Source organism: Pimephales promelas, chromosome 13 (genome assembly GCF_988280905.1).
Source record: "Pimephales promelas chromosome 13, fPimPro1.hap1.1, whole genome shotgun sequence".
Lineage (NCBI taxonomy): Eukaryota > Metazoa > Chordata > Actinopteri > Cypriniformes > Leuciscidae > Pimephales > Pimephales promelas.
In genome coordinates, this window is record NC_142781.1 from 14,775,344 (window position 1) to 14,800,043 (window position 24,700).

Genomic DNA, 24,700 nt, shown 5'->3' on the forward strand with positions numbered 1-24,700 from the left:
TTTCAGGATTCTTTTAATAGAAAGTTCAAAAGCTTATTTAAAATAGAAATCTTTTGCAACCTTATAAATGTCTTTAAATGGATTTCCATCTTTCTAAGATGTGTATTACTTCATAGTGGCTTTGCAGATTATCTATTCAGAGTTGTTTTTTTCTATAATGACGTAGTCTTGTAGATTTCAGGAATGGAGCTAGAAGGTATAATGTGTTTTTTAGAAGCATTTTAAGCCCTGATACATTTTCCTTGTTTTGTTTTTCTTGAGGATACGCCACCTAACAGAACATGATGACAATACTCACTACATTTTGCACCCTGCAGTGTTCCTCTCCCTACCTTTTACCCCATTATGTAGATAGTGAATGGGTTTGCATTTGGTTACCATTGAGCCAGTCCACACCCTGCTGTTAAAAGATCTGTAGAGCTAAAACATTCCCTCCTCTCTTGTAAAGCCGCTCTGACACTTGCACCCTAAATAGAGAAGATGAAAGGGGAAGAGAAAGGCAGAAGAGAGGGAGTAGGCTGAGAGAGGTGGGATTGGGTACATCAGCATGTTTATTTTCCACTGGGCCGACAACCTTGTAAATGTTTAATCAACCAAACGCACACTCAGCGCTGCTGTTTAGGCACTGACAGACATAGAGATAAGGGGAAAAGAAAAAGGGATAGTGATGGGGAGACGGAACGATAGACCACCTTAAAAAAGGAAGGATCATGTAGACATTTTGAATTTTCACACAGAACTGTTGTTTCATGTAGCATTTGCATAATATAGTCATGAACGAGCCTCACTGCTCATTAAACCCCAGTGTAAATTAGAAATTGTATGAAAGAGGATATTTTGGTTGAGAGGAGGGTCATATTTTGACACTTCTCCATACTGGGGAACAGTGGTCAATTAGATGAGTGCATAAAGCCATTTAGACCTTATATGGAGTGTGTATGTGTGCATGTAAGAAAGAAGTCTGACCAAAGCTGCATTTATTTGATACATTATCAAAAATACATTAAAAGCAGTAATATTGGAAAATATTACAATTTAGACTGTTTTCTATTTTAATGAATCTTAAAATCAAATGTCTTCCTCTGAAAAGCAGTATTAGAATATATTAGAATATTAGAAATGTTTCATATACAGTTATATGGATTCTAAACCACTACCAATTTCACATTGGCTGTATCTACCCAGCATAGTGCAGCTGAAATACATGCATTTTACAGGTTTAGGACTGAGGAAGGTTGAGTTGTCACTATAATTGAGGTTTGTTTTTTTTTTTTGTTTTTTTTAGCAGGTGGTGGACCACGAGGGAAGTCCAGACCCTCCAGTGCCCAGTAAAGAAGACATCCCCACCTTCGATGAGTGGAAGAAGAAAGTGATGGAAGTAGAGGAGAAGAAAAGTAAGAGATGGCACTGAGTCACGTGCATGCTCACAGAGCTGCATGTTCATCAGAGAGGCTGTCTCCGTGTTTCTTCCGCATCAGTGCACACTCACACGCACTTCCATTAGGACCCACTTCTGCTTGGTTTCACAGAGATGTCCCTCTCTTTTCATCATATTTTTTTTTTCATCTTTTTTTCTTGCTCCTGTAATAATGTTGTTCTGCAAATGCTCATATTTGTCAGTTCAGTGGAAACTGTGCACAGTGAATGTTGCGTAACCCAGTATGCACATGTATAAGCTGCTGTAATGGATTGCTTCAGTACACCGCAAAACAACAGTAACAAAACTTGATGTTCATGCTCACGGCAATCTGAGCAGTTTAACCATTGCTTTAGACTAGAGAGTCTGGATTTTTCCAGCTGATTCAGAAAGCAAAGTTAACAAATTAACAGCCATTAGCTTAACAGTGTTTTAATTGACCTTTATCATCATTGCTTAGCGGATGCAGAGCAGCCTATAAAACTAGAGAGCTCTCAAGCGAGGCTTATGCAGCTGGCATAAATCACACAACTGAAATTCAATCAGTTTCCTTAATACTGTGGGTCTAGATTGGGGCTGCTTGACCTGCTACAATCTCAAAACAAATTTGTTAAATCATATTTGGAAAATGTAATTATTGTCTCTGCTTTCAGTCAGTGGGGTCCACAGCTACAAAGACACGCTACAAAGGTTGCCTTTTCAGGTTGTTTTTGCAAGTTGTAATCAGCACAATGTAAATGAATAGCTTCTTTTACTAAAGGTATCACCTTTAGGCTGTGACAGACGTTATTGGTAGTTAAAATCCAACAATTTTGCCATTAGGTTATCTGTTAAAGATAGTGAATGTGTATATGCATGCTATGCATACATCAAGATAAGTCGTTCTTTTGTTTTTTCAGACAGTAATTGGCAGATAAACATACCCACCTGCATGAAAACACTCAAACTAAGCCAACCCGAACCATGGGATAAAGCATTTGACAGAGGACCTACAGTATATGTAACCTGTTTTGTTGGTTTCAGGTCAGTCTCTGCACACTTCATCAAATGGAAGCCCTCATCCTGTCAAAAAGGTTCAAAAGAATTTCAAGAATAACTACGCTTCTGTCGAATGTGGGGCCAAAATCCTCTCTGCGAACAATGAGGCCAAGGTACAGCACAAGAGGCAGCAAAACAGCATATGGGGCAGATAGACAGATGGATGGATTTAAATAGGACAATCATTTAATATCTTGTTGTTGTTCCTGCATTTGAAATGTTATTGATCAGCTCTAGATTAGCAATTGTCTTACATAAGTGTGTCTGTGTATTGTGTTTTCAGAGCACATCTGCTATCCTGATGGAGAATATGGATCTGTACATGCTGAACCCCTGCAGTACCAAGATCTGGTGAGTCATTGCAGATACAGAGAGAAACTGACTGCAGCAGCTGCTCATTTCTGTTTTAAAGTGGCTTTTTTCCTGTTTGTGTAAGATTGAAAATGCTATTAGGATGTTGACATGTCCTGTGGTGAGAGAGACTCTAATCTCCATCTGTTTTAAACAGCTTTTTGCTAACGATTCTATTTTTAGGATTACATTAATTGAATTAATTAGACGTGTCCTGTATAATTAATCATATTTTAATTTGCTTATGATTTAAGTGTCTCGATTAAGCATAATCTATTTTCCTATTTTATATATATATATATATTTTTTTTTTCCATTTGACATAATACATTATCTTTGTAACAAGCCTCAAGGGTTCATGATTAGGGTTGCCAGATGTCAAGAGCTTAAATCCCTCTTTTCGCTGAAATGGATATATTTTCTCTCAATACAAGTGTTTTACTTAATCTTACAAACCTGGCATCTCTCTGCACTGCAAATAAAGCGCTAATTATCTAAAAAAGGCAACAAACATGCAGATTTTGAGTTGAACATCTCCATTTAGATAAACTAATGCAGCTTATCACATGGCCACTTCACACATGCTGTTTATTGTGACTAAATCTGCAAGCAAACCTTTTAGCGGTGAACTGTAATCCAAACATGAATCGAAGACTATATTCTTGCTATTGTGGTTGCTGAATAAATGCACTTATGCAACTTATTTGCTTCAATACAAAGTCTTTTTTAAATAGAAAAACGTTCAAATAATTTGGAATTGCTATAATTAATATTTGTAATTTCACTGATTTAGCTTTTGAGAGAATCTTCACCAGTTTTCATAATGTGTAATAAAATAAAGTTTACAGTAAATGTAAATTTACTAAAAATAAATGTAAAAATACAGTAAATTAAAAAATGTACAGTATTTTCTTGATTTTTGCTTGCATGAAAGTGCAAATAAATAAATACATTTGATTGAATGTAAAAAAGAAATGTCTCAATTGTGATTTAATAATTGAATTTTATAATGATTATCATTATTATTAACTATTACCGGCGTGCACCCTTAATCGGATGTGATAATAGCACCAGAAAGTTAATTTGTTGCAATCTAAGAAGATCTAAAAGGAACTAAAAACCTTTGAAGATAAATGATCAGACAAGGAACATATAACATATACAAATTTACCTATCAAATATATAACAAATGTATATATTGCTGTCAAACCGATTAATCACGTCTCATCTCGTTATTGTGAACCCAATCTCGTCTTGTCTCGTGAGATAAGTGTCTCGTCACGCAATATATTATGTAAACACAAACTTTTATGTTAGATGCGATTAAACGATTTGGCAGCATTAATTTACAAGTTGATATATTTATTTGTGCACTCAGATTTTCCCCTTTATTTCCTCTTTCAATCTCCCAATGCAGGTTTGTAATTGAGCTCTGTGAGCCAATCCAAGTGAAGCAGCTGGACATAGCAAACTTTGAGCTGTTCTCATCTACGCCGAAAGATTTCCTTGTGTCCATAAGTGACAGGTAACATCACTGACACAGACACTCAGTAACCCTAACAGGCACAATCTGATGGGTGGACTGATCTCTCCATTGTGGATGTGAATTTTTATTCTGGTAAACTGCATCACATTTCATTAATTACAGTGATATGTCATTTGTTTCAAATCCTGCCTCACATTAAAAATCGAGCAATTTGTGGTTGGTTGTGATTTTTGTCGCATCACATTTTCCCATTCAGTGTGGACGGACAAATTGCTTTGTTGCTGAAATGTTATCACAATTTGCCTGGTTGGGAGATTGTATTACATTAACACCAACTTTTTTCAACTTTTCTTAACTTCAGGTATCCGACCAATAAGTGGATCAAGCTGGGCACCTTTCACGCCCGTGATGAACGCACAGTACAGAGCTTCCCTCTGGATGAGCAACTCTATGCCAAATATGTCAAGGTAAAAGGATGTGCTCAAATGAATCAATCTTCACAAAGCTACTTGATTGTAAAATTTCCTTGAAAGTGGAAACTCGAGGAAGGGTGTGTTTCCTTATTACTCCTGCTCATTTTGTTGCATGGCTCTGTTCGCAGTACACATTCTGAGGTATCCACACATTCCTGACAAATGTAGTTGGTAGCACATCTGCTTTTTGTTAGTTATGTCTAAACACTTAATGGGAAGGATTAGAAAAGTGAATCACATTTAAAATAAAAATTATTGTAACTTTATTTAATTAATAGGATAAAGCATGAAGTCACAGATCTGTGCTCTGATGCGTCTATATACTGTAACATTTGAATCATGAAGATCTTTAAATGGATCACACACGTTACCTATGATCTAAACAACAAAAGATCTATGATCTTGGATTACATGAAAGTGTGTTTTTAAGGTTATTGCTGAATAAGAGGCAAGGCAAGGGGCGGTGTTGTGCCTGAGGTGAAGTTGAACTGAACGTACTGCCCAATGAACGCTACTGTGAATGCGTTCATTCTGGTGTCTGTGAACGCACGCTCTCTCAGTTTAACTTCGTACAATAGGGTGCCAGATTCCTATAGAGACTTCCAGGCGAAAACCTGGCTAAAACGCACGTAAACAGGCCTTAATATTTAGAGAAAAAACACCCAATCTGGCAACACAAGACACCAGTGTTGCACTGCGGCCGCTGTCGACAAAGCAGTGAGGAGGAGGCGTCGTATGATCATTTAAACGGGTTTTATGACGAGGTCGGTGAGGATGGGAAAAATCTTACATTTCTGTGCAAACTTTGCCCGTCGATAAAATAATTGTTGTCTGTGGTTGTATATGGGCTGTGGCAATAATAATACAAAAAAAGCTCGCAACATATGGAAAAAAGTTGATATTTGAAGTATGAACTATGAACTGAACTAGTTAATTTTCAAATGTGTGAACTGAACTTTGAACTAGTTCATGTAAAGAGTGAACTTTCCCAACAATGTAAAGGGGGGGGACAGTTTAGTCATTCGAGAGAAGCCGTGCCCTTCCCTCAGGTCTTAGAGTCTCTGTACTGTACTGTTCAGATCAAATATGGGTTGGTATACAATGCTGAATACACATTCATGACTTGTAGATTTGCATTTGAGGTCTGTGTGTCTATGTCAGTGTATTAATACTTGAGAGCTAAAAGGCAAAAGAAATGTGCAGATTCAGTTGGGATAAACAGTCCAGTATTCTGTGTGTGTGTGGGGGGCGCATAAAAAGTATTTACCTAAACAAAATTGGGACACAGATTTATTTCTAATTTGTATGCTTTTGTATCTTTTGAAAGAACTCCAGGGATCCTAACTGTGCCTCTTGCTTGGTGCTGTGCTTTGCTGTTTATTTTTAATCTTTATTTTTATTTTCACTCAATCTGATTTATGTGTTCCTGGATGATCATTTAATTATCTGCTGCAACATGTCAAGAAGAACCACTGATGCTTTGCCATTATTGAGCTGCCCTAAACCTGTTCTGTCATGTTCTTTTCGACTCTTGTGTAGTTTATTATTTGAATGTTTTCCTTTTTGTTTTCGTTTACTTGTTGTTCCCTGCTCTTTTCCCCACTTTGTGGCTCTGATTGCAGTCTTTCTCTCAGCCAGCCCTCTCTCCTGCCATTGGTACCGCTGCTCAAGTTATGAAAGCAGAACAAACAAGAACAGTTCAAAATGCTCGACCTGCTACAGCATGAATCAAGTCTTTTAAACTGATCTTCCTCTCTGTTTCTCTTTGTTTCCGCTCTCTCCTGTCTTCTCCTCCTGCATCAGATGTTCATCAAATACATCAAGGTTAGCATTCTTTTCTCTCAGATCCTGTCAGTGCTGATTTGGGTGGCAGGACTCACGTAGAGTAATGCATGACAGTGACAATTCCTTACACACAAATACACATCTTTTCTCACACTTAAAAGGGAAAAATCATGCTTTGCTAATACTCCAGCACTAAATGTGTACTTTATTTTGTTGGACGGTATTGGGACATTGGACAATGTTAGATTCAGTCATAGACATACACTAGACGTCACCTTGGGGTTCTAAGCATGCGTCAAAACCGCTGCCATCTTGGAACAGGGGTCTTGTCATAGGAAGCAGCTAGGTAACGCTGCTATCTCTGCCTTTACTTCGAATTAATGAATGGCAGTGGGCTAAATAAAATCTGAACTAGTAAGAATGTTTAAAAAAAAAAAAAATTTTTTTTTTTTGGAATCAATGATAAATACATGTCTGGCCATTGAAATGAACCAAAAAAACCCAGAGAAAATCGCATTCATGATGATTTATGGTGATTTTATTTCGGTTAGACCTTTGTCTACATTGACGGTAATAGTGGAGGGGCTCCCCTGTTCCAAGATGGCGGCTCTGTTGACGCATTCGTTCTAATGAACTGCTGTAGCCAAGGCAACATCTAGTGTATATATCTATGAGATTCAGTTTGGTTTTGTTTCATGACCATGTTTGAGCGTGCTCGTCTTTTTATTTTATTTTTTTAGGTTGAGCTGCTGTCCCATTTCGGCTCTGAACACTTCTGTCCACTCAGCCTGATCAGGTGTGTTGAATTATTGTGAATGAATTCCAGTACTGTATATTGTGTATCATCTCGTAAGCTAAGTATGTCGTCACACCCCTAATAGAAAGTTTAAAGAACAGCATTTAAAGTGAACATCTTTTGTAATATTATAAATGTATTTAGTGTCACTTTTGATGCATTTAAAAAGTGTCTTTGCTGAATAAAAGTTTTAATTTCATTCATACTACTTTTGAACGGTAGTATATGTACAACAGGCTTGCAGCGCTTGCAAACTTGCATATGTAAGTTTGTTTCTGATTTTTTTGTTATGTGTCATGTTGTGACATTTTATTTTTTGTGTAATATTAAAACCTGCACATCAAATAGTTATACAAAAAATATGTTTTCCTGGAGTTTTAAGAAAGCGTCTTGATAACAGTCAGACCATATCTTTAACCAAAGCATCCTGCGCGTCAGCGGTATTTTGTATTGAGAAACAGGTCGATTCTGATTTTATGAACCTGTACTTGCTTCATTGACTCAGAGAAAGGACACATGGCTTTATAAGGGTTTTAAAGGTTTTAAAAGGCAAAGTTCTTGAGTTGAGTTAGATCTCTGTTCTGCTTCGGGCTGCTCAGGTCTGTTTGCATTGGCAGGAGATTTAATCTTGGTCAGAGGCCCATAAAGGGGCTGGTCTGGCTGCACTCTGGGAGAGACATACTCTCCTAGAAAATGACTGTATCCTAGTATATACTGTGAGAGGCAAGCAAAACTCTACGGTCAGATAGAAAGGAAAAAATAAAAGTCCTTTCTAAATGTATTCCAAATGGCATAACTTGTATTCCAAACTCCCACTTCCCTATTTTCTGAGACTGGTCAATTCACTGAATATCTGTCTTTATTTTTCTTCCACTGCAATTACCTCCTCTGCATGTGGAGTAGAACAGGCTATAAAACATGTCTTTAAAGACCTCCACTAACCTAGGCAAAGGGCAAAGTGATTACAGTTGTTTGTAGAAGGCAGAGATAAGTTGTGCTGATGATCACAGTGGGCTTTACGGTAATATTTCTCGTTATGAGGCCTGTCTTTCTCTTATCTGTACTGAGGCTGTGTTCTTTAAGATAATACAGAAACGCTTTGTAATTTTTAGAAATTGTTTACGACTCCCCTCCTATGCTGTTTTTATCCTATTTTTACTGGTTTTTTTTTTTTTTTTTTTGGATTTTAGACTTCCAAGTATCTGATCTTTGTGTTTCTTGTGTGTATCTTTGTGTATATCAGGGTGTTTGGCACCAGTATGGTGGAAGAGTATGACGAGATAGCCGACTCTCAGTACACCTCAGAGAGAACCGAGTATCTGGATGAAGACTATGGTGAGATCATCTCTCTGAATTCTTGCTCACAGAAAACAAATGACATGGGTGACAATGTGTACAGTACTGAACAAGCACTCTAAACTTCGATACATTGACATTTATTGAATATGGCGTAACGTTTGTCCTGTAATATAATCGTAAACACTACTTTCCTTCTGTTAGATGCACTACTGTATGGCAGACTTTAATCGTTTAAATTAGGCACAAGACTATATTTTTCTGTTTTCTCTTTCTCAGTTGTTCTGTGTGTTCATTGACTAATGCTGTTGTCCTAATTCCATACTTCTTTTTTGCAGATTACCCACCCGGCTACATGCCGTCAGAGGATAAGGCATCAAAGAATCTGCTAGGCTCTGCCACAAGTATGTCCATTGAGTGAATCATTGGTTCTCAGCTGGTTTGGACATGGGACCCACATTTTCCCATGGGCATTAAAGGGATACTCCACTTTTTTTGGAAATAGGCTCATTTTACAGCTCCCCCAGAGTTTAAACGGTTGAGTTTCACCGTTTTCAAATGCATTTGGCCGTCTTTTCTGATATTTAGAAGAATATCAGTAACCAGACAGTTTCTGGTCTCAATGACTTCCATAGTAGGAAAAAAAAATGTACTATGGAAGTCAATGAGACCAGAAACTGTCTGGTTACTGATATTCCTCTAAATATCAGAAAATCGGCTGAATGGATTCGAAAACGGTAAAACTCAACTGTTTAACTCTGGGGGAGTTGTAAAATGAGCCTATTTCCAAAAAAAGCGGAGTATCCCTTTAAACTAAGCTAATTTATTTCTCAAAAATGGTTGACACACACAAATATTGTCCCACTTGACTTAACATACACCCAAATTGTATGACTATAGTGTCACTTTTGTATCATTGTATCACTAACACTGATGTATAATGGTAAATAGCAGTCCCAAACTAGTATTTCTTAATACTATATAGTTAGTAAGTTGGTATGAGCCACCACAGTCATCAAAAATAGTTACAAAATACTAACATGAACTGTTAATAAAACATATGGACACTATAATACACATAGTACTCATAATACTTGAATAAGAATCCACACCAGCTAACACAATGTACCAGTTGTTTAATGTGTTGGTACTCTTTGATAATTTAATGATTTATTAATTGACAATGTAACTATGACATTGCGTGCTCATAATTTCTTTAGCCCTTTATAGTGAAGTGATGTACAGCACGCGCTGCCATACGTGCACAATTGAAGATCACAGTATAATGTCTGACAGGAAAGCAAAATTCGATCTGATGTGAGGGATGTTTACGAAAGATAAAAAAAAAAAAAAAAAACATCAGAATAATGACACTGACATATAGCCTGGCAGCATGTCACATGACCGTAGACGCTGAATCAGGGCAACATGTTTTTGTCAGAGACTTACAAAGAAGAGTCAACAGCTTTCACCCATGTCTTTTAAACATGACTACACACTCTAAGCAGTGAAATTTAGATTAACCAAAGCTATAGAATGACCAGAAATGGTTGACATAATAATTATTGACATGTGAGGATCCCACTTTCCTCAAATCAATCTTAGTTGATAACATTGCATTTTACTCAAAGCTTCTGAACCTGCTCTAACTTCAGCATTCAAGGAAATTGTTTGCCCCCTGCCCCAGTTCCAAGTTCTTGTAAAACTTGTGTTTTCAATATCCATCCAAGACTTGTCTTGTCAAATATTGTTCCTCCTTTCTTACACACACACACACACACAAACACACACACTTGATGAACCAGTTTCATGCTAAGCATGGAGCAGGATGTAAATGTTTAGGTGTGTATTTTTAAAGTGTTCTTCAAATGAAAATCAGCTGAAATAAAATATGAATATTAGACACTTATAATCTTAGAAAATACGGAATGTTTTCTTGGCCACTAGGTAAAATAAAAAGTTTCAGTTGAAGGTCTTTTATTTTAACTGAAAATAGAAAGAGAGGATAGCCAAGTAGAAATATGAAAAAATACTAAAATCACATTAGTTACAAAATTAAAAACGAATCTAATTCACAATATGAATAAATACTACAATAGTATATAATAACTCTAGCACATGCAATTAATTAAATGTTTTATGCGGTTAATGTTTCAATGACAGTTTTATTAAACATTATAACACATAATGTGTGATTTACTAAAAACGTATGTCTTAGATGACTTGTGCACATGCACACTGTGCTTTGCCAGTCCCTAAGCGGAGCACTCATTTATCAGTAAATGTTATTCACAACACAATTTATTGATTGATAATAAATAAGACCAAATTACATTATAACCAAAAGAATAAATTGACATCACAATACACATACTGACACGCAGACTTCCTACTTCCGCAATAATTAAAAAGTTCATCACCTTTGGGCAATTATCATTAGATTTATTTTGCTTTTCTGAATACAGAAATTTAGTTTGTGTGCTGCCACTGTCGGAAATTTACCTCAATGTTATATTTTTAGTTACTTTTCTCTGGATTGTTTTTCTTTTTAGACGCCATCCTGAACATGGTAAACAACATTGCAGCAAATGTGCTTGGAGGGAAGCCAGAGCTGGAGGACGGAGCTGAAATGGAAGGTACGGCCCTGATTTCTGCCTTGCGCTTGGCTATTAAAAATGCCCTGTCCTGAGTTTGTCCGGAGAAAGTACTGCACTTATTTGCTCCTCTTTGCTTGGCAGCTGTTTGTGACTGGTGAGGGCTGTCACCATGCCAACAGTGCTGAAACTGTGAGGCCTGCCAGTGAAAGCACGTCTTTGATAGCTTCTGTAGCTGTGTTTGCCAGCATTAAACTCCCCCAGAGTGTGTGTGTGTCCAGAGAGAGCTGCTACAAAATGCTGTTCAAACATACATGTGGCTTTCCTAAATGCAGTGACGTTTAAAAACACTATGCCATAAACCGTCTAAAAGAGAGAAGACTGTTTAACAAGATATTTTTACAATGTCCCTTGAGAGATTGCAGTCGAGTGGATAGCTGAAAGTTTATACTAATTTTGTAAAAGGAAAGCTTGCAATGGGCTGTTTTTCTTTTGACTGTTACATTGTGCTTGAGTTTTTAAAAAGCTGATACCAATATCTAGACCGTAGAGTGGTCAATAGACAATATAATGCATAATACGATTTATTTATGGCAGCAAATAATGACCAAATTTATACCAATAAAATGACAGGACCTTTACTGGCAGGTTTAATCTTTTCAGAAAAACTTCCCTGAATATTTTGGCATCCATGTGCATCGCAACCATTATAATTTAGAAGTTGCTTTCTGGTCAGTGATCCTCATGTTATAAGAGCTTTGTTTTACTTGCCTGCACTGCAGCGCACACACACACACATGTTGTTGTTTTTTAGCTACATACAACAACTTAATCTAAGTAGGATTAGAATCCACTTACCTGGCTTTCAGAAAATTAGTTATAACTACTGGGTGAATATTACATCACCTAATTAATATTCACAAGCCAGGCTAGATGGTTTCGGCAGCCTTTGTGGCATAAGTTGTTAGTTGAAAGTAACTTAATGTTTTTCACACAAATCTTCAAGATAAGGTAATCTTCCTAATTCTTTTATGACATGTGACAAGAATTCATAAACTGCCTGCTATTCCAAAGCTGCTGTCTCTGCCATGTTTTCTTTTAGATGTCCTTGTTGTTCTGGATACACTTAATCCATGCCAAGCATTATATAATTTCAAGCTTTCTGAGATGATCACCTGTTTTTAGTTAGGGGCACATTTGTATTTGTGTATTCAATCTTTGGTACTTTTCTCTGAACAACGGCCCTCTTTGTGTTGAGGTTGGGCAGTGTGGATGTGCTTTTCTCACTGTCAAAATCTGTTCTCTCTCTTATCTCGCTCAGGAAACGTTTCCTCTGGGACAGAAAACGTCACCCAGGATTCAACAGAAACCACACTCACACCAGATCCCACCCCCACTGAGCAGCCCGTTACGTGAGTCTCATTCACACACGCACACTATCTTTCTCTCTCTCTTACACACCCCCTGATCATCCAGCACATTAAAACCCCAAACGCTTGCTCAATACTGAGCCCTGAGCTAGTCAGCGTATTCCAGCACAGACTGGTTTGAACTGTTTGCACACATACCGAGTCAACCACGGAGTCCTTTTTCTGAAACAGCTCAAGCTTATAAAACCCTAATGAACTGTAGCTGCCTCATATTCAGGCCCAGATTCAATCTGCTAAATTTAATGTGGTAAATTGAGTTTGGGATCTTGTTGGTAGCTGAAAGTAAAGTATATTCAAATTGAATTCACAGAAAAATTTAAGTTCTGTCCCCTTTACTCACCCTTTCAAACCCAACTAACGCTTTTTTGCTCTACTTCGCACTTTCAGGAGAGCGATAGCAATGTTTCATTAGGGTTGAAAGAATCATTTCTCAAAAGAAATGGTTATTTTTGAGTCAAATCTTATCAGTGTTCAGTTGATCTGGTTGCAACAGCTAGCAACTCACTTGAGTAGACATTATTAGTACCGGTACATCAGGTTTTTATTAATTTTTTTTTTATTAATATTTATAGTAATTATATTGTCAGTGAATGTGGATGAATTTTGGTCCGTTTCTCACAAGTTTATCATAGTACTTCATAACACTTGGAATAGAGTCCACAAGGTGAATAAGATATCTTATATTTGTTGTTCTATTGCCAGTGTTACTGTAGTATTTGTATATACTATTGCACTTAATAATATTTTGAATTGGCTTTTATTTTTATATTTTAAAGTTAAGCAATTTTTATTTTATATTTTTATTACCATTTATTTATTTTTAAATGTTTCTATGTAGATTTTATTCTATATAATTTTAGTAATTGTACAAAAAAAATAACGTTTTAAGTTTTTTTTTTTTCATCAAGCATTTGTATTTAATTTTCTCTTTATTACCGAAATCGGTTTGAAATAGTTTTAGTTAGTAATAATCCTGGCTTTTCTGTATTTTTATTAGCTTTACAGCTTTTGTCCCCTTTCATTGTGATTCCTGGTCAATGTCATCAAATGTATGTAGTTATAATCTGGTACGACTTTCTTTCTTCTGATAAAATGATGGAATTTTCATCGTTGGGTATTCCTCGAAAAAAAATTAAATGTGCTCAGACTCTGTGGTTGTGCTCATATGTAAGAAACAAAATGTTGTGCAATATTGGATAAAATTAAACAAGCGATTTGAGCAAAAACATCCTCCTTTGTACATCCAGGCTGGATATTCTTGAGTTGGATCCTACTCTAGTGAAGGACGACTCAGAGGATCCTGTTCCTGAAGCTCCTTCAGAACCTCCCCCCGAGGAGAGCCGTATCGTCATCCTCATCGAGGAGGATGAAGAGGTCACCCAGCCAACGGTGACCTTGCTGGAGGAGGAGCAAGAGGAGGAGAAAAGACCAGAGGAGATATGGGAGACGGAGAGCGCCACATATTGCGGCCACCTCTCGACTTTGTCCTGCTTAGCGTCTCTGCACGAACACTTCTACTGCTACTGTTCGGCAGCTTTAGCACTGCAGCGTCAGCGTAGAGACCGCCGCCACAAAACACAGCACACACACACTGACACAGACACTCAAACTGCCCCTCAGCAGTCCGTCTCTGCCACCACCCCAACCCAAGAGCCCCCTGCGCCCTCTGAAAAACTTCCAGAAGCAGAGCGCCCCTCTCAAGCACAAACCGAAAGGATTTCCCCCACTGAAACAGTGGCTGCTCCGCCTCAGTCCTCCAGTTGGGAATCTGCAGAGAGCGAGCGGGAGCTCCCACCTGAGACCATCATCTTGGAGCCCAGCCACACCTCCACTCTTCCCCCACATAGCTTCTCCGACACCCCCACCCAAAACATTCCCGAGTCCCTTCCTGTGGGACAGCCTGTGGACCAACATCCGCAGTACCCGGTGGACATCCCAGAGACCCGCGCCAGTGGGAGCATCTGCAGTAGCGCCCAGTCTCCCACCTCCTCAATGCTCTCCTCCACCACCACTGAAACCAGCAGCCCAGAGACGGACCCTCCCATACTGGAGCTTCCCGTCCCCACCAAAGAGCAGACGGTTCAGCCTATGCTTACACACACCCGCCCCGCTGACATCCCGCCTCCTACCGAACTTCCCATCCCGCTTCCAGAGGCCTCAGATAACGGCAGGGCCACAGGGGCTGAAGACCCTCACCACAGTGCTGTGGCCTCCCAACCCGAGCTTTCCGAAGTCCTTCTGTCTCAACAAGAGGAGGCGGTAGATGACATTCTGCTCCCGCACCGCACCGCCGGAGACTTTTATGCAGAGCAGCAGCAATCGGTGGAAATGGGACACGGGAATGGAAATGGGAATCAGGTGCATGGATCTAACCAGAAGGAATCAGTGTTCATGAGATTGAACAACAGAATTAAAGCACTGGAGATGAACATGTCCCTCAGCAGCAGATATCTGGAGGAGCTTAGCCAGAGGTACACACACACACGCTGCCAAACTGTAAGATGATTATAGTGGGAAACATGTTCTTATTATTCTATTCTGCTGTCACTCAGGTATCGCAAACAGATGGAGGAGATGCAGCGGGCTTTCAACAAGACCATCATCAAACTGCAGAACACCTCCAGAATTGCAGAAGAGCAGGTCAGTCACGATCGAACATTAGCCGTTTAAACTGACATCGGCAACTGGAATATACAAGGACTCAAATATAAAATAAAATACCCTATTTTCATAGAAAAGTACCATCTGTGACCATTTGCGGTCTGTATGATTTTAAAATAAGTCTCTTACGTTCACCAAGGCTGCATTTATTTGATCAGAAATACAGTAAGATCTGTAATATTGTGAAAAATTAATATGTAAAAATAACTGTTAATAACTGTTAATAAAAATAACTGCTATTTGATTTTTTTTTTAGCGTCATTACTCCAGTATTCCGTGTCACACAATCCTCATTCAAATATGCTGACTTGATGCTTATAAAACATTTAGTAATATTATCTATGTTATAAAAAGTATTAATTTCTTTAAAATAAAAGTCTATTTTCTGACCCCGGACTTTCAAATTTTAGTCAACATGGGAAAGAAAACCAAGACAAAAAAAAAATTAGCTTTTATTTAATGGATTTTTTTCTCTTGTATCTTCTGTTATTTATCAAACTAATTGGGAAAAAAATGTAAATTAAAAACAGACTGATTAAAGACTGTTTTAAATTTAAAAAAAACATTTATGACACTTTCCGACTCAGAAAAGAGACAAATTTGTTTCACAATGTTAATTATTTTAATATTTTGCACCTAGTTAAATGCCGCTGATACATTTTTAAGTTCTGATATCTTGTGTGGCCCATTGTAGCATTTTTTACTTGTAAAACACGTGGATAACCGAACCATTTACATCTGTATGTGTTTAGGACCAGAAACAGACCGAGTCTATACAGATGTTGCAGAGCCAGCTGGAGAATGCCACCAAGATCATGCTGAACCTGTCTGCCACCGTTGCTCAGCTCCAGCGAGAGGTCTACAAACCTTACATAAGTCCTTCCCCATCTAATGAGTCACATCACGGCCCACCCAGTAATGTGTATCAATATTTAAAGCCTGTTGTACACTGTGTGTTGCAGGTTTCTGACAGACAGAGTTATTTGGTGTTATCTCTGATCCTGTGTCTGACGTTGGGATTGCTGCTCTGTATGCAGTGCTGCAGGAGCTCACCCAATCACAACACCAGCTCAGTCATTCCCGTGAGCAACCACTACCCCAGCCCTAAGAGGTAAAACACCCACCAAATGTGTCCGAATGCAATGCATAACACAATGCAATGTTACTAAAAGAGTTTTCTAGAGGCCACTGCTGTCGTCTCCTGTGGTCAGTTTTCTTTCACGTCAATTGCTGTTATGAGTTGATTTGAACTGATATTACTTTTGATTTACTTATTTATTTATTTATTTTTTAACAACAGTGTAGAATTCTTGCTAGTTAAAATAAACTGTTGACTAATTTATAGCTGGCACCATGAATAGTACCGCATCTAGTTTAATATTGGAGGTTACGATAATGCGTCAACAAACTACCATTTAAAAGTTTTGGGTCAGATTAATTAATTTATTTATTTATTTTAAATAATTAAATACTTTTATGCAACAAGGGTTCATTAAATGATCATTTTTAAAGTTACAAAAGATTTATTTTTTCAAATAAATGCTGTTCTTTTGAACTGTTCATTAAAAAAAGCTGTAGCACAGCTACTTTCAACACTGAAAATAATAGTAAATGTTTATACTTTAAGAGATTCAACCAGGCGCTCCTCATTATAATAAGTAGATAAGGTGGACAAGGTTAAAAAGCCTTTATTAAATATGGCTTATTTCATTCTAAAAAGTCACAAGCCAACATGTTTCGACCCACAAGTGGTCTTCTTCAGGGCCAAGTAACACGCCAATAATAAATGTTTTTTTTGAGCAGCAAATCATCTTATTAGAATGATTTCTGAAGGATCATGCTGGAAATTCAATCACAGGAATGAAATTTATTTTAAAATATTATTACAAAGTAACAGTTTTCTATTTTAATGTATTTCACAATATTAGTGTTTTTGACCGGTAATGTACATTATGGACAGAGGAACCCTGCAATATTTGGTCACTTGCGTAGTGAACCTTTGTGAATCTTCTTTTCTATTCCTCATTCTCAGGTGTTTTTCCTCGTATGATGATATGAGTCTGAAACGGAGAGTTTCTTGCCCTCTCGTTCGCTCTAAGTCATTTCAGCTGCCTACATCAGAAGGTAAGAGTCACCTTTGACGCCGAGGAGAGTTCTGATGCCAGAGCGCTCGATATATATTCTCTCTACTCCTCCCCTTCTCTCATGTAACGCACATCGTTTCACTCAGCTGTGGTTCTGTCTTTTTCAGCCAGACTCAATTCCACCATGTTCATTTCTCACAGCTTGAGAAGCCAAGATGATGCCCATTAACATCACGCCTTCCCACTTAACATGTGGCTTACTTTGTCTGCTCTCATTTTGGCTGCCGCTCTCAGAAGAATCGCGTGTTTTATATTAAATACAATACCGAACATTTTACAGCTTGAACTAGTTTTGAGTCCAGCTGTCACTAGTTCCACGGTCTCTGGCGATTGTTCAAGATCAGTGTGACCTATACTGGAGCGCAGTGTGATTTGTAATTTGAATGTCAGCCCAGTCATGCCTCATGTTTGGTCCTGCCAGAGGCTTAAAAGGAGTAGTTCACTTTAAAAAAAAACTTCACCCCCATGTCATCCAAGATGTCCATGTCTTTCTTTCTTCAGGCGAAAAGAAATTAAGGTTTTAGATGAAAACATTTCAGGATTTTTCTCCGTATAATGGACTTTACTGGGAACCAAACGGTTCAAGGTCCAAAAGACAGTTTCAGTGCAAACTTTTCAAAAAGCTTTAAACGATTCCAGACGATGAATAAGGGTCTTATCAAGCGAAACGATCGCTCATTTAAAAAAAATAAATAACACAGTTTAAGTTTTATAAGCTCAAATGGTCGCCTTGCTCTGTTCTGTGATGCACGTTCGTGACTCTCCTGTTCGAACTCGTTTATCAAAATGAACAAATCTTTTCCCGAGTCAATTCATTCATTTCGTCCGTTGAATGAACCAAACGACACGATAACCCATAACCTGTTTGGTTACCAGTAAAAAAATCCTGGAATGTTTCCATCAAAAACCTTAATTTGTTTTCGACTGAAGAAAGAATGACATAGACATCTTGGATGACATGGGGGTGAGTAAATTATCAGCAATTTTTTTTTTTTTTTTAAAGTGAACTACTCCTTTAAGCAGTAAACATTTTATTTTAAAAGCCAAAAACTGACTGTTGATTAAAAGTTTTAATTTAGTGTTATTTATTATTTATTTAAAATTGAGAAAAAAATGAACAAATTGGAGGTCAATGTATTATTTCTCAAAAATAAAAAAATATTTCTCATATTGTTAAATACAAACATAGAGATATTTAAAACTATTGAATGTATTATGGAATAATAAATAGAAATATGTAATTATATTTATTGAATATTTTATATATATATATATATATATATATATATGTGCAAATTTTTACCATGTGCAAAATTTCATTTTGTAATTTAAAAGCATTTAAGATAAACTAATGTGTTGTTTACATTTAAAAACTGCAAACACTGCCAGATAAACCGAACCATTCTTTAAATGGCAGAACCTTCCTATCCCTCTTGTTTCCTTTTGTTCCTGCTATTTTTCCTCTCACTTTGCTGCAGCGTGTGTGTGTGTGTGTGTTGGAGCATATGAGCTCATCATTGGTTTGTGTTCATAAGGCAGAGGTTGGATATTTTTAGCACATGATGCTTTTGGCTGGCACACGTTGGACATTTGCAAGTAGTAACAACAGCAAAATGTGGTATCCACATTTAGTGGATTATTAATTATCGCATATAGAGATATGCAAATCAAAACTTGACTTTTAAATGTGTCCAAATGACAGCATTATGTAAACGATTAATGCTGCAGCCATGGTTACCACACGCAGACTTTGTTGGTGGGGAAACAAGTGAAATAGGATTTGACAGGGCGTATTACAATTGAATAACAGTTTCAGACATAAAGAACCGACTTTGAAGTGTATGACCTGAGCTACTACTTGCAAGTGCTGTCATGCTTTGTGTTATTGTTTGCCATACCATTCCGTTAACCTGCCCCCTCTCTCCCCTGTTTAGTAGGTCCTGATGACTTGTACATTGTAGAACCTCTAAGGTTTTCTCCAGAGAAAAAGGTATGGAGTTCGTTTCGGCCGCTGTGTGTTCATGACAGTAGTGGGACTGAAGCTGGGTTTCAAAACCACTCACAGCTCTTGTTCGCTCCAGTTTTACTGCTGTATTTTGAGTCTGTAAGAACCATGATTACATCGCATGTTTCTTAAGAGATCCTACAGTAAATGTGAAGAGCAGTGAGTGTTTCGGAACGCAGCTTTTTCCAGTTAGTCTCTCTGACAGTCCGTGAAGTTAACCGTCTCTCTGCTGACTGAGAATTAGGGACGGGAATCATTTTCTGATTCCGATTGCATTTGACTAATCTCATTCCATTGACACCCAAAAATGTTCTAAACTCTATACTAAACCAAAAGGAAACAAAAATAATGATTGATGGTCACACTTTTCATGTTGTAATCAGTAATTGCTCTGATTACATTTTCATGAACTTGAAGTGCCTTGGTTCATTTTGGGTCGGACTCTGTTCATTTAGTCAAAACTGAGCCATTTAATAAATGAATGAGTAATTCACAACACTATTAAGGATTAGTCAAGGTTTATCTAGTTCCCTAAAGCTAAACACGAGCTCTAGTGTGGCTGGTCTGATAGTAAAGGCTTGTTTACACTAACAATAATGTTCTACTTGAAAATTCAAAGTTTGGAAACATTACTATTTTAATGTTTTTGAAAGAAGTCTCTTATGCTCACCAAGGCTGCATTTATTTTAAAAAAATGTAGGAAAAAAATTTAAGTTTTTGAAATATTATCACTGCTTAAAATAATGGTTTTCTATTTTGATATACTTGAACGTGTCATTTAATTCAGCTTTGCATCACAGAAATTTCAGCATCATTACTCCAGTCTCCAGTGACACGTGATACTTCAGAAATCATTATGATGATTTATTATCAGTGTTGGAAACGTTTTCTTTCTAACCTATGACACTTTTTTCAGGATTCATTGATGAATCAAAAGTAAAAGAACAGCAAATTTTTAACTAATTCTGTTCTTTTTAAAGAATCACAGGTTATGAAAAAAAGTCCAACATTGATAGTAAATCATCACATTAGAATGATTTCTGGAGGATCATGTGACACTGAAGACTGGAGAAATGATGCTGAACATTTTTCAATTTTACCAAATAAATTATATTTTAAAGTACATTCAAACCATGAATAACCCATTATTTTAAGTTGTAATTATATTTCACAATATTACGGTTTCTTTTATAATATTAATAAATATTATAATATTACTGTTACTGTTTTTTTTTTCTGTACTGTATGTCTGTTCAGACTGATGCAAGAAAAAACAAAAAACAATGACTGCTTGTATTTAATGGAAACGAGAAATGTTACTTTGGTGTTTTTATTTATTTATTTATTTTTATTTTTTGTACATATTCTATTTCAGTTAACAAAAAAAAAAATTATAAATATATATATATATGTATATATATATATATATTAGGGCTGTGCAAAGATTAATTACGATTAATTACATCCAAAATAAAAGTTTGCGTTTACATAATATATTTGTGTGTGCTGTGTACAATTATTTAGTATAATTATATATATGCATGTATATATTTAAGAAAATGTGTTATTCATTTATAAAATATTTATATATAATATAGATTATATGAAATATTTATATATAAAATATATTATGTATTTATATATATATATATATATATATATATATACATACAGTATTTACGTGCAAATAATTCTTAAATGTATACATGCATGGATATATATTTATATACAAAATAATTGTACACAGCACACACACATTATGTAAACATAAACTTTTATTTTGGATGCAAATAATCTTTGCACAGCCCTAATATATATATATATATATATATATATATATATTTGTTTTATTTAATGATAATAATCCTCTACATTGTTGCTCAGGAAATAATTTCCTGAGTTTTGTGAAATCGTAGCGGCTCTGGTCATGAAACCAACCTGGATCTCATTTGTTGTCCAGTTTTTTTGTTGCAGTGTGACATTAAAACACCTTGCTGTAAAAACCCTGCTTTGCATTGAAGACATGTAAAATGCTGTCGGTCTGAACAGAAATATTAACAGCCGTTCATTAAAAAAATAAGATGTTTGTTGTCTTGGTGTTAACAGGCCTTAACTTCTCCACTAACGCTCCCTCGCGTTCTTTGCCCTCATGAGTATCATCACATGCTCATAGTGATTGTATTACTGTGCCTTGACTTTATTCTTAGTGTCTGCTGAAGTGTTCAAACTCGCTCAGCACAAAGGCGGTTACAGCGGCTTTAGGTGTTTAAATAGCTCTCTGAACGCATCCTTTCGACTGTAAATCACCTCTCGATTTTTGTGTCTTTCAGAAGAAACGCTGCAAGACAAAAGCAGGGGACCGAGTGGAGACGCTCTGCGCCTCCATCCCCTCAGTGCCAGCTGTTAACGGTGAGCCCAGGTGCAACAGCGAATCATCTTGTTCTCTTCGCTTCCTGCCGTCGACGTGCAACGGCTTCACGTCCAGAGACTGCGCGTCAGAGGAGAGCTCCGCTTCCACACTGTCCGAGGAGTCTTTCGGCTGCGCCCCTGTGATGAACGGACTCTGCAACGGGGCGCCTCCGCCCAAGAGCAAGGTGGATAAGAGGTCTCTGAAGCGGCGGCGGTCCAGGAACGCGGAGCAGCAGCCGGAGGAGATGATGAACTCGCCTGTGTTTCCTGTGACCGCCATGCCGGCGCTGCAGGAACTTATGAAGGGAAAGGACACGTTTGGAAGGACGGCTGTAACGGGACGAGTTTGAGTTTTTCCTTTTCTTATTCCATCGCACCGTCGCTTTGAGATTTTATTGTCAGTGGCGATCCTGACGCCATCTTCACTACATCCTGGTTCACAGGACTTTGGTTATGTGCCTTTTTTTTCCATTCGGGATCGTTTTTGTTATTCCCTTTAAGTTTTTTTGTTTTGATTAATTCTTCTAGGGAATATTATGACTGATAAACATTCGCAAGTATGAATGAGTCTTGATGTTGTCATCTCTCATTTAGAGAGATGAGAGATGCGCCACATCACCGTGACCATGTGACCCGTCGATGCCGGCGGCCCCCGCATCTTTCTTTACACTAACATGACCTCTTTCACTGTCCCTTTAACGCTCACGCTCACCTCCCTCGATCCAAATGAAATGCTTGCACATGTGAGTGTGTGACTCTGCAGCAGTCGTCGTCTGTGGTTGGTTTGTGGGACCAGTGATGTCACATTGCACAGGGCTTCAATCCAGTGAACAGAGCTGAATGATGAACAGATCCAGTCATTGTTAATTCTCTTTTCAATTCTTTTAGAGCCAAATTATGGCCTGTTTCTCTCACCATCTAGTGTGACCAACGAGTTCAGGCTGGGCCTGAACACACACACACACACACACACACACACAGCATCTCATGCTCAGTATCCAGCTCTTTCAAGTACGTTTACAGCTCATTTTCTTCATGTTCAGTAGAGCCGGCATTAAAGACACATGTAGAAATTAGTATAATTTTTTTGTTTTGTTTGCACACTTTATATGTACACAGGAGTTTAGAGGGGACATGTTATTTTTTTTTGCGGTAATTATTTATGTATTTATTTATTTAAATGTGACCCAGGCTCTATGAGATTATGGTCATGTGACATATATCGACATACATATTGCAGTGGCCCCTCCAACCTCCATGTTTAGATTTATTACAGATGCACACAAGTGGTACGACAACATCTTCCTGTTCTCTTTACACACCGTCTTTTTTTCCTTTTCTTTTGAGAAAGCTGGACTCTGATCGATTTCGAATGAAATTATTTAGTAAAATGTATTTGATTTATTCATTTATTTTCCATTCAAATCAAATGAAATGTCAGATATATCCATTCTAATGCTCATAATGTGATCATGGAGACCCGTCTGGCTGTGATTCGCTCTTCCTCGCTGGATCTGTTCGGATGAGCTTTGAGTTTCTGGATTCAGGTGAATCATAAGAATGCCCAAGCTCTCGTATTTGCGCAAATATTATGCATGTCCACTAAAGCAACCCTCTGGTCTGTCCTGCCTGTCATGCGTCTTCTCTACTCACACACTCCCTCTTATCACACTTTCTATGTATGTGTGTTTGCTGCTTTCATAGTTGTTTTAATGCACCCAAGAGACCATTTGACATCCCAGTGGAGTTTCTATGTGTCACACTTGTGTGTTTTATGTGGTGTCTAAGATTGTGATTGTTTTTGTTTCATGCAGACGATCCCATCATTGACCTTTTATCAAACTGGGGTTTAGGAGAATGTGAATTCATGTCACTATTTCAATAGAAGGGAAAGATTGGGATGGCGTACGGTGGACCATCTCTGTGTGATTTCCATGACGCATTTTCCACTTTGAAACGTTTTACTACCTTTCTCCTTGTTTTTGAATGCTAATTGATATATGCTTGTGGATTTTGTGTTTAAGTATGGATGTTTTTTTCTCAACCGGTGTGTATGTTGATGAGTATTTTTGAGCTGAATTGTTCCAGTATCCCAGTGAGTAGAGACCCCAGCATGTGTCTCTCCTGTGCACTTTGGAGAACTCCACATGCCTTGTTCTTTTTTTGTTGTTGTTTGTTTTTTGTTTGTTTGTTTTTTTACTCCACACCTTGTACAAGTGCTTTTTCGAACCAGGCTTTTCCTAGTATGGCGCCCTCTAGTGGCTAATGCCTGATTTATTAAAACGTCCGCTAGGTGGCGCCCAAATGAAATCTCTAGTCTGTGAGAACGAACTGCACAGTATTTGATTTTTTTGTTCTTTTTCAATTGTAACTACAGCGGTGTAGTGCCATTAGAAACTGTGAATTTATAAATAAAACACTTTGCTGTCTTTATTCATTGCGTTTGGTTTTATTAGTGTTTATATATATATATATATATTAATCCGTGTACATATTAAAACCCCATGAATGAAACCCATGAAAGCACTATAAAACAGTAGCAGTGACACAACTTGACGACATGTTAGGACTTAGGAGTCTTTAAGTTCAGTTACATATAAGTGCGAGGTAAATATAAGGCGTTGTGGTATCCTTCTGATTAGGCCATGTTAAAACAAATGATAACTAAAATATAAAATGAACAAATGTAAAACATAAAATAAAATACTGGATAAGATGTAGCCTATATTAGGGTAGTTACATGAACATGAAAAGGTTATATAGTATTGTTTTTATAAGCTTTTTGTTTTGTGAGATCGGCAGTATATTGCAAGAT

At 37.4% G+C, this 24,700-nt stretch overlaps 1 protein-coding gene across 7 annotated transcripts in view; it reads left to right on the forward strand.

The window, feature by feature from the left end:
* Positions 1-24,318, forward strand: part of suco (SUN domain containing ossification factor) — a 51,353-nt gene extending 27,035 nt beyond the window's left edge. For 2 of the 7 annotated variants that reach the window (XM_039692217.2, XM_039692220.2), the window contains 18 exons: positions 1,286-1,394; positions 2,441-2,568; positions 2,739-2,806; positions 4,224-4,331; positions 4,654-4,759; positions 6,569-6,589; positions 7,291-7,346; positions 8,590-8,681; positions 8,981-9,046; positions 11,195-11,278; positions 12,558-12,648; positions 13,914-15,137; positions 15,219-15,306; positions 16,080-16,184; positions 16,290-16,438; positions 17,360-17,451; positions 19,406-19,461; positions 21,807-24,318. In XM_039692217.2, coding sequence (XP_039548151.2) covers positions 1,286-1,394; positions 2,441-2,568; positions 2,739-2,806; positions 4,224-4,331; positions 4,654-4,759; positions 6,569-6,589; positions 7,291-7,346; positions 8,590-8,681; positions 8,981-9,046; positions 11,195-11,278; positions 12,558-12,648; positions 13,914-15,137; positions 15,219-15,306; positions 16,080-16,184; positions 16,290-16,438; positions 17,360-17,451; positions 19,406-19,461; positions 21,807-22,235 — 3,072 coding nt within the window. In that variant the 3' untranslated portion in view covers positions 22,236-24,318. The remainder of the gene's footprint in view (positions 1-1,285; positions 1,395-2,440; positions 2,569-2,738; positions 2,807-4,223; positions 4,332-4,653; positions 4,760-6,568; positions 6,590-7,290; positions 7,347-8,589; positions 8,682-8,980; positions 9,047-11,194; positions 11,279-12,557; positions 12,649-13,913; positions 15,138-15,218; positions 15,307-16,079; positions 16,185-16,289; positions 16,439-17,359; positions 17,452-19,405; positions 19,462-21,806) is intronic. The other 5 variants (XM_089118503.1, XM_039692218.2, XM_089118505.1 and 2 more) reach the window with 5 other exon arrangements.
* The last annotated feature ends 382 nt before the right edge of the window (positions 24,319-24,700 follow it).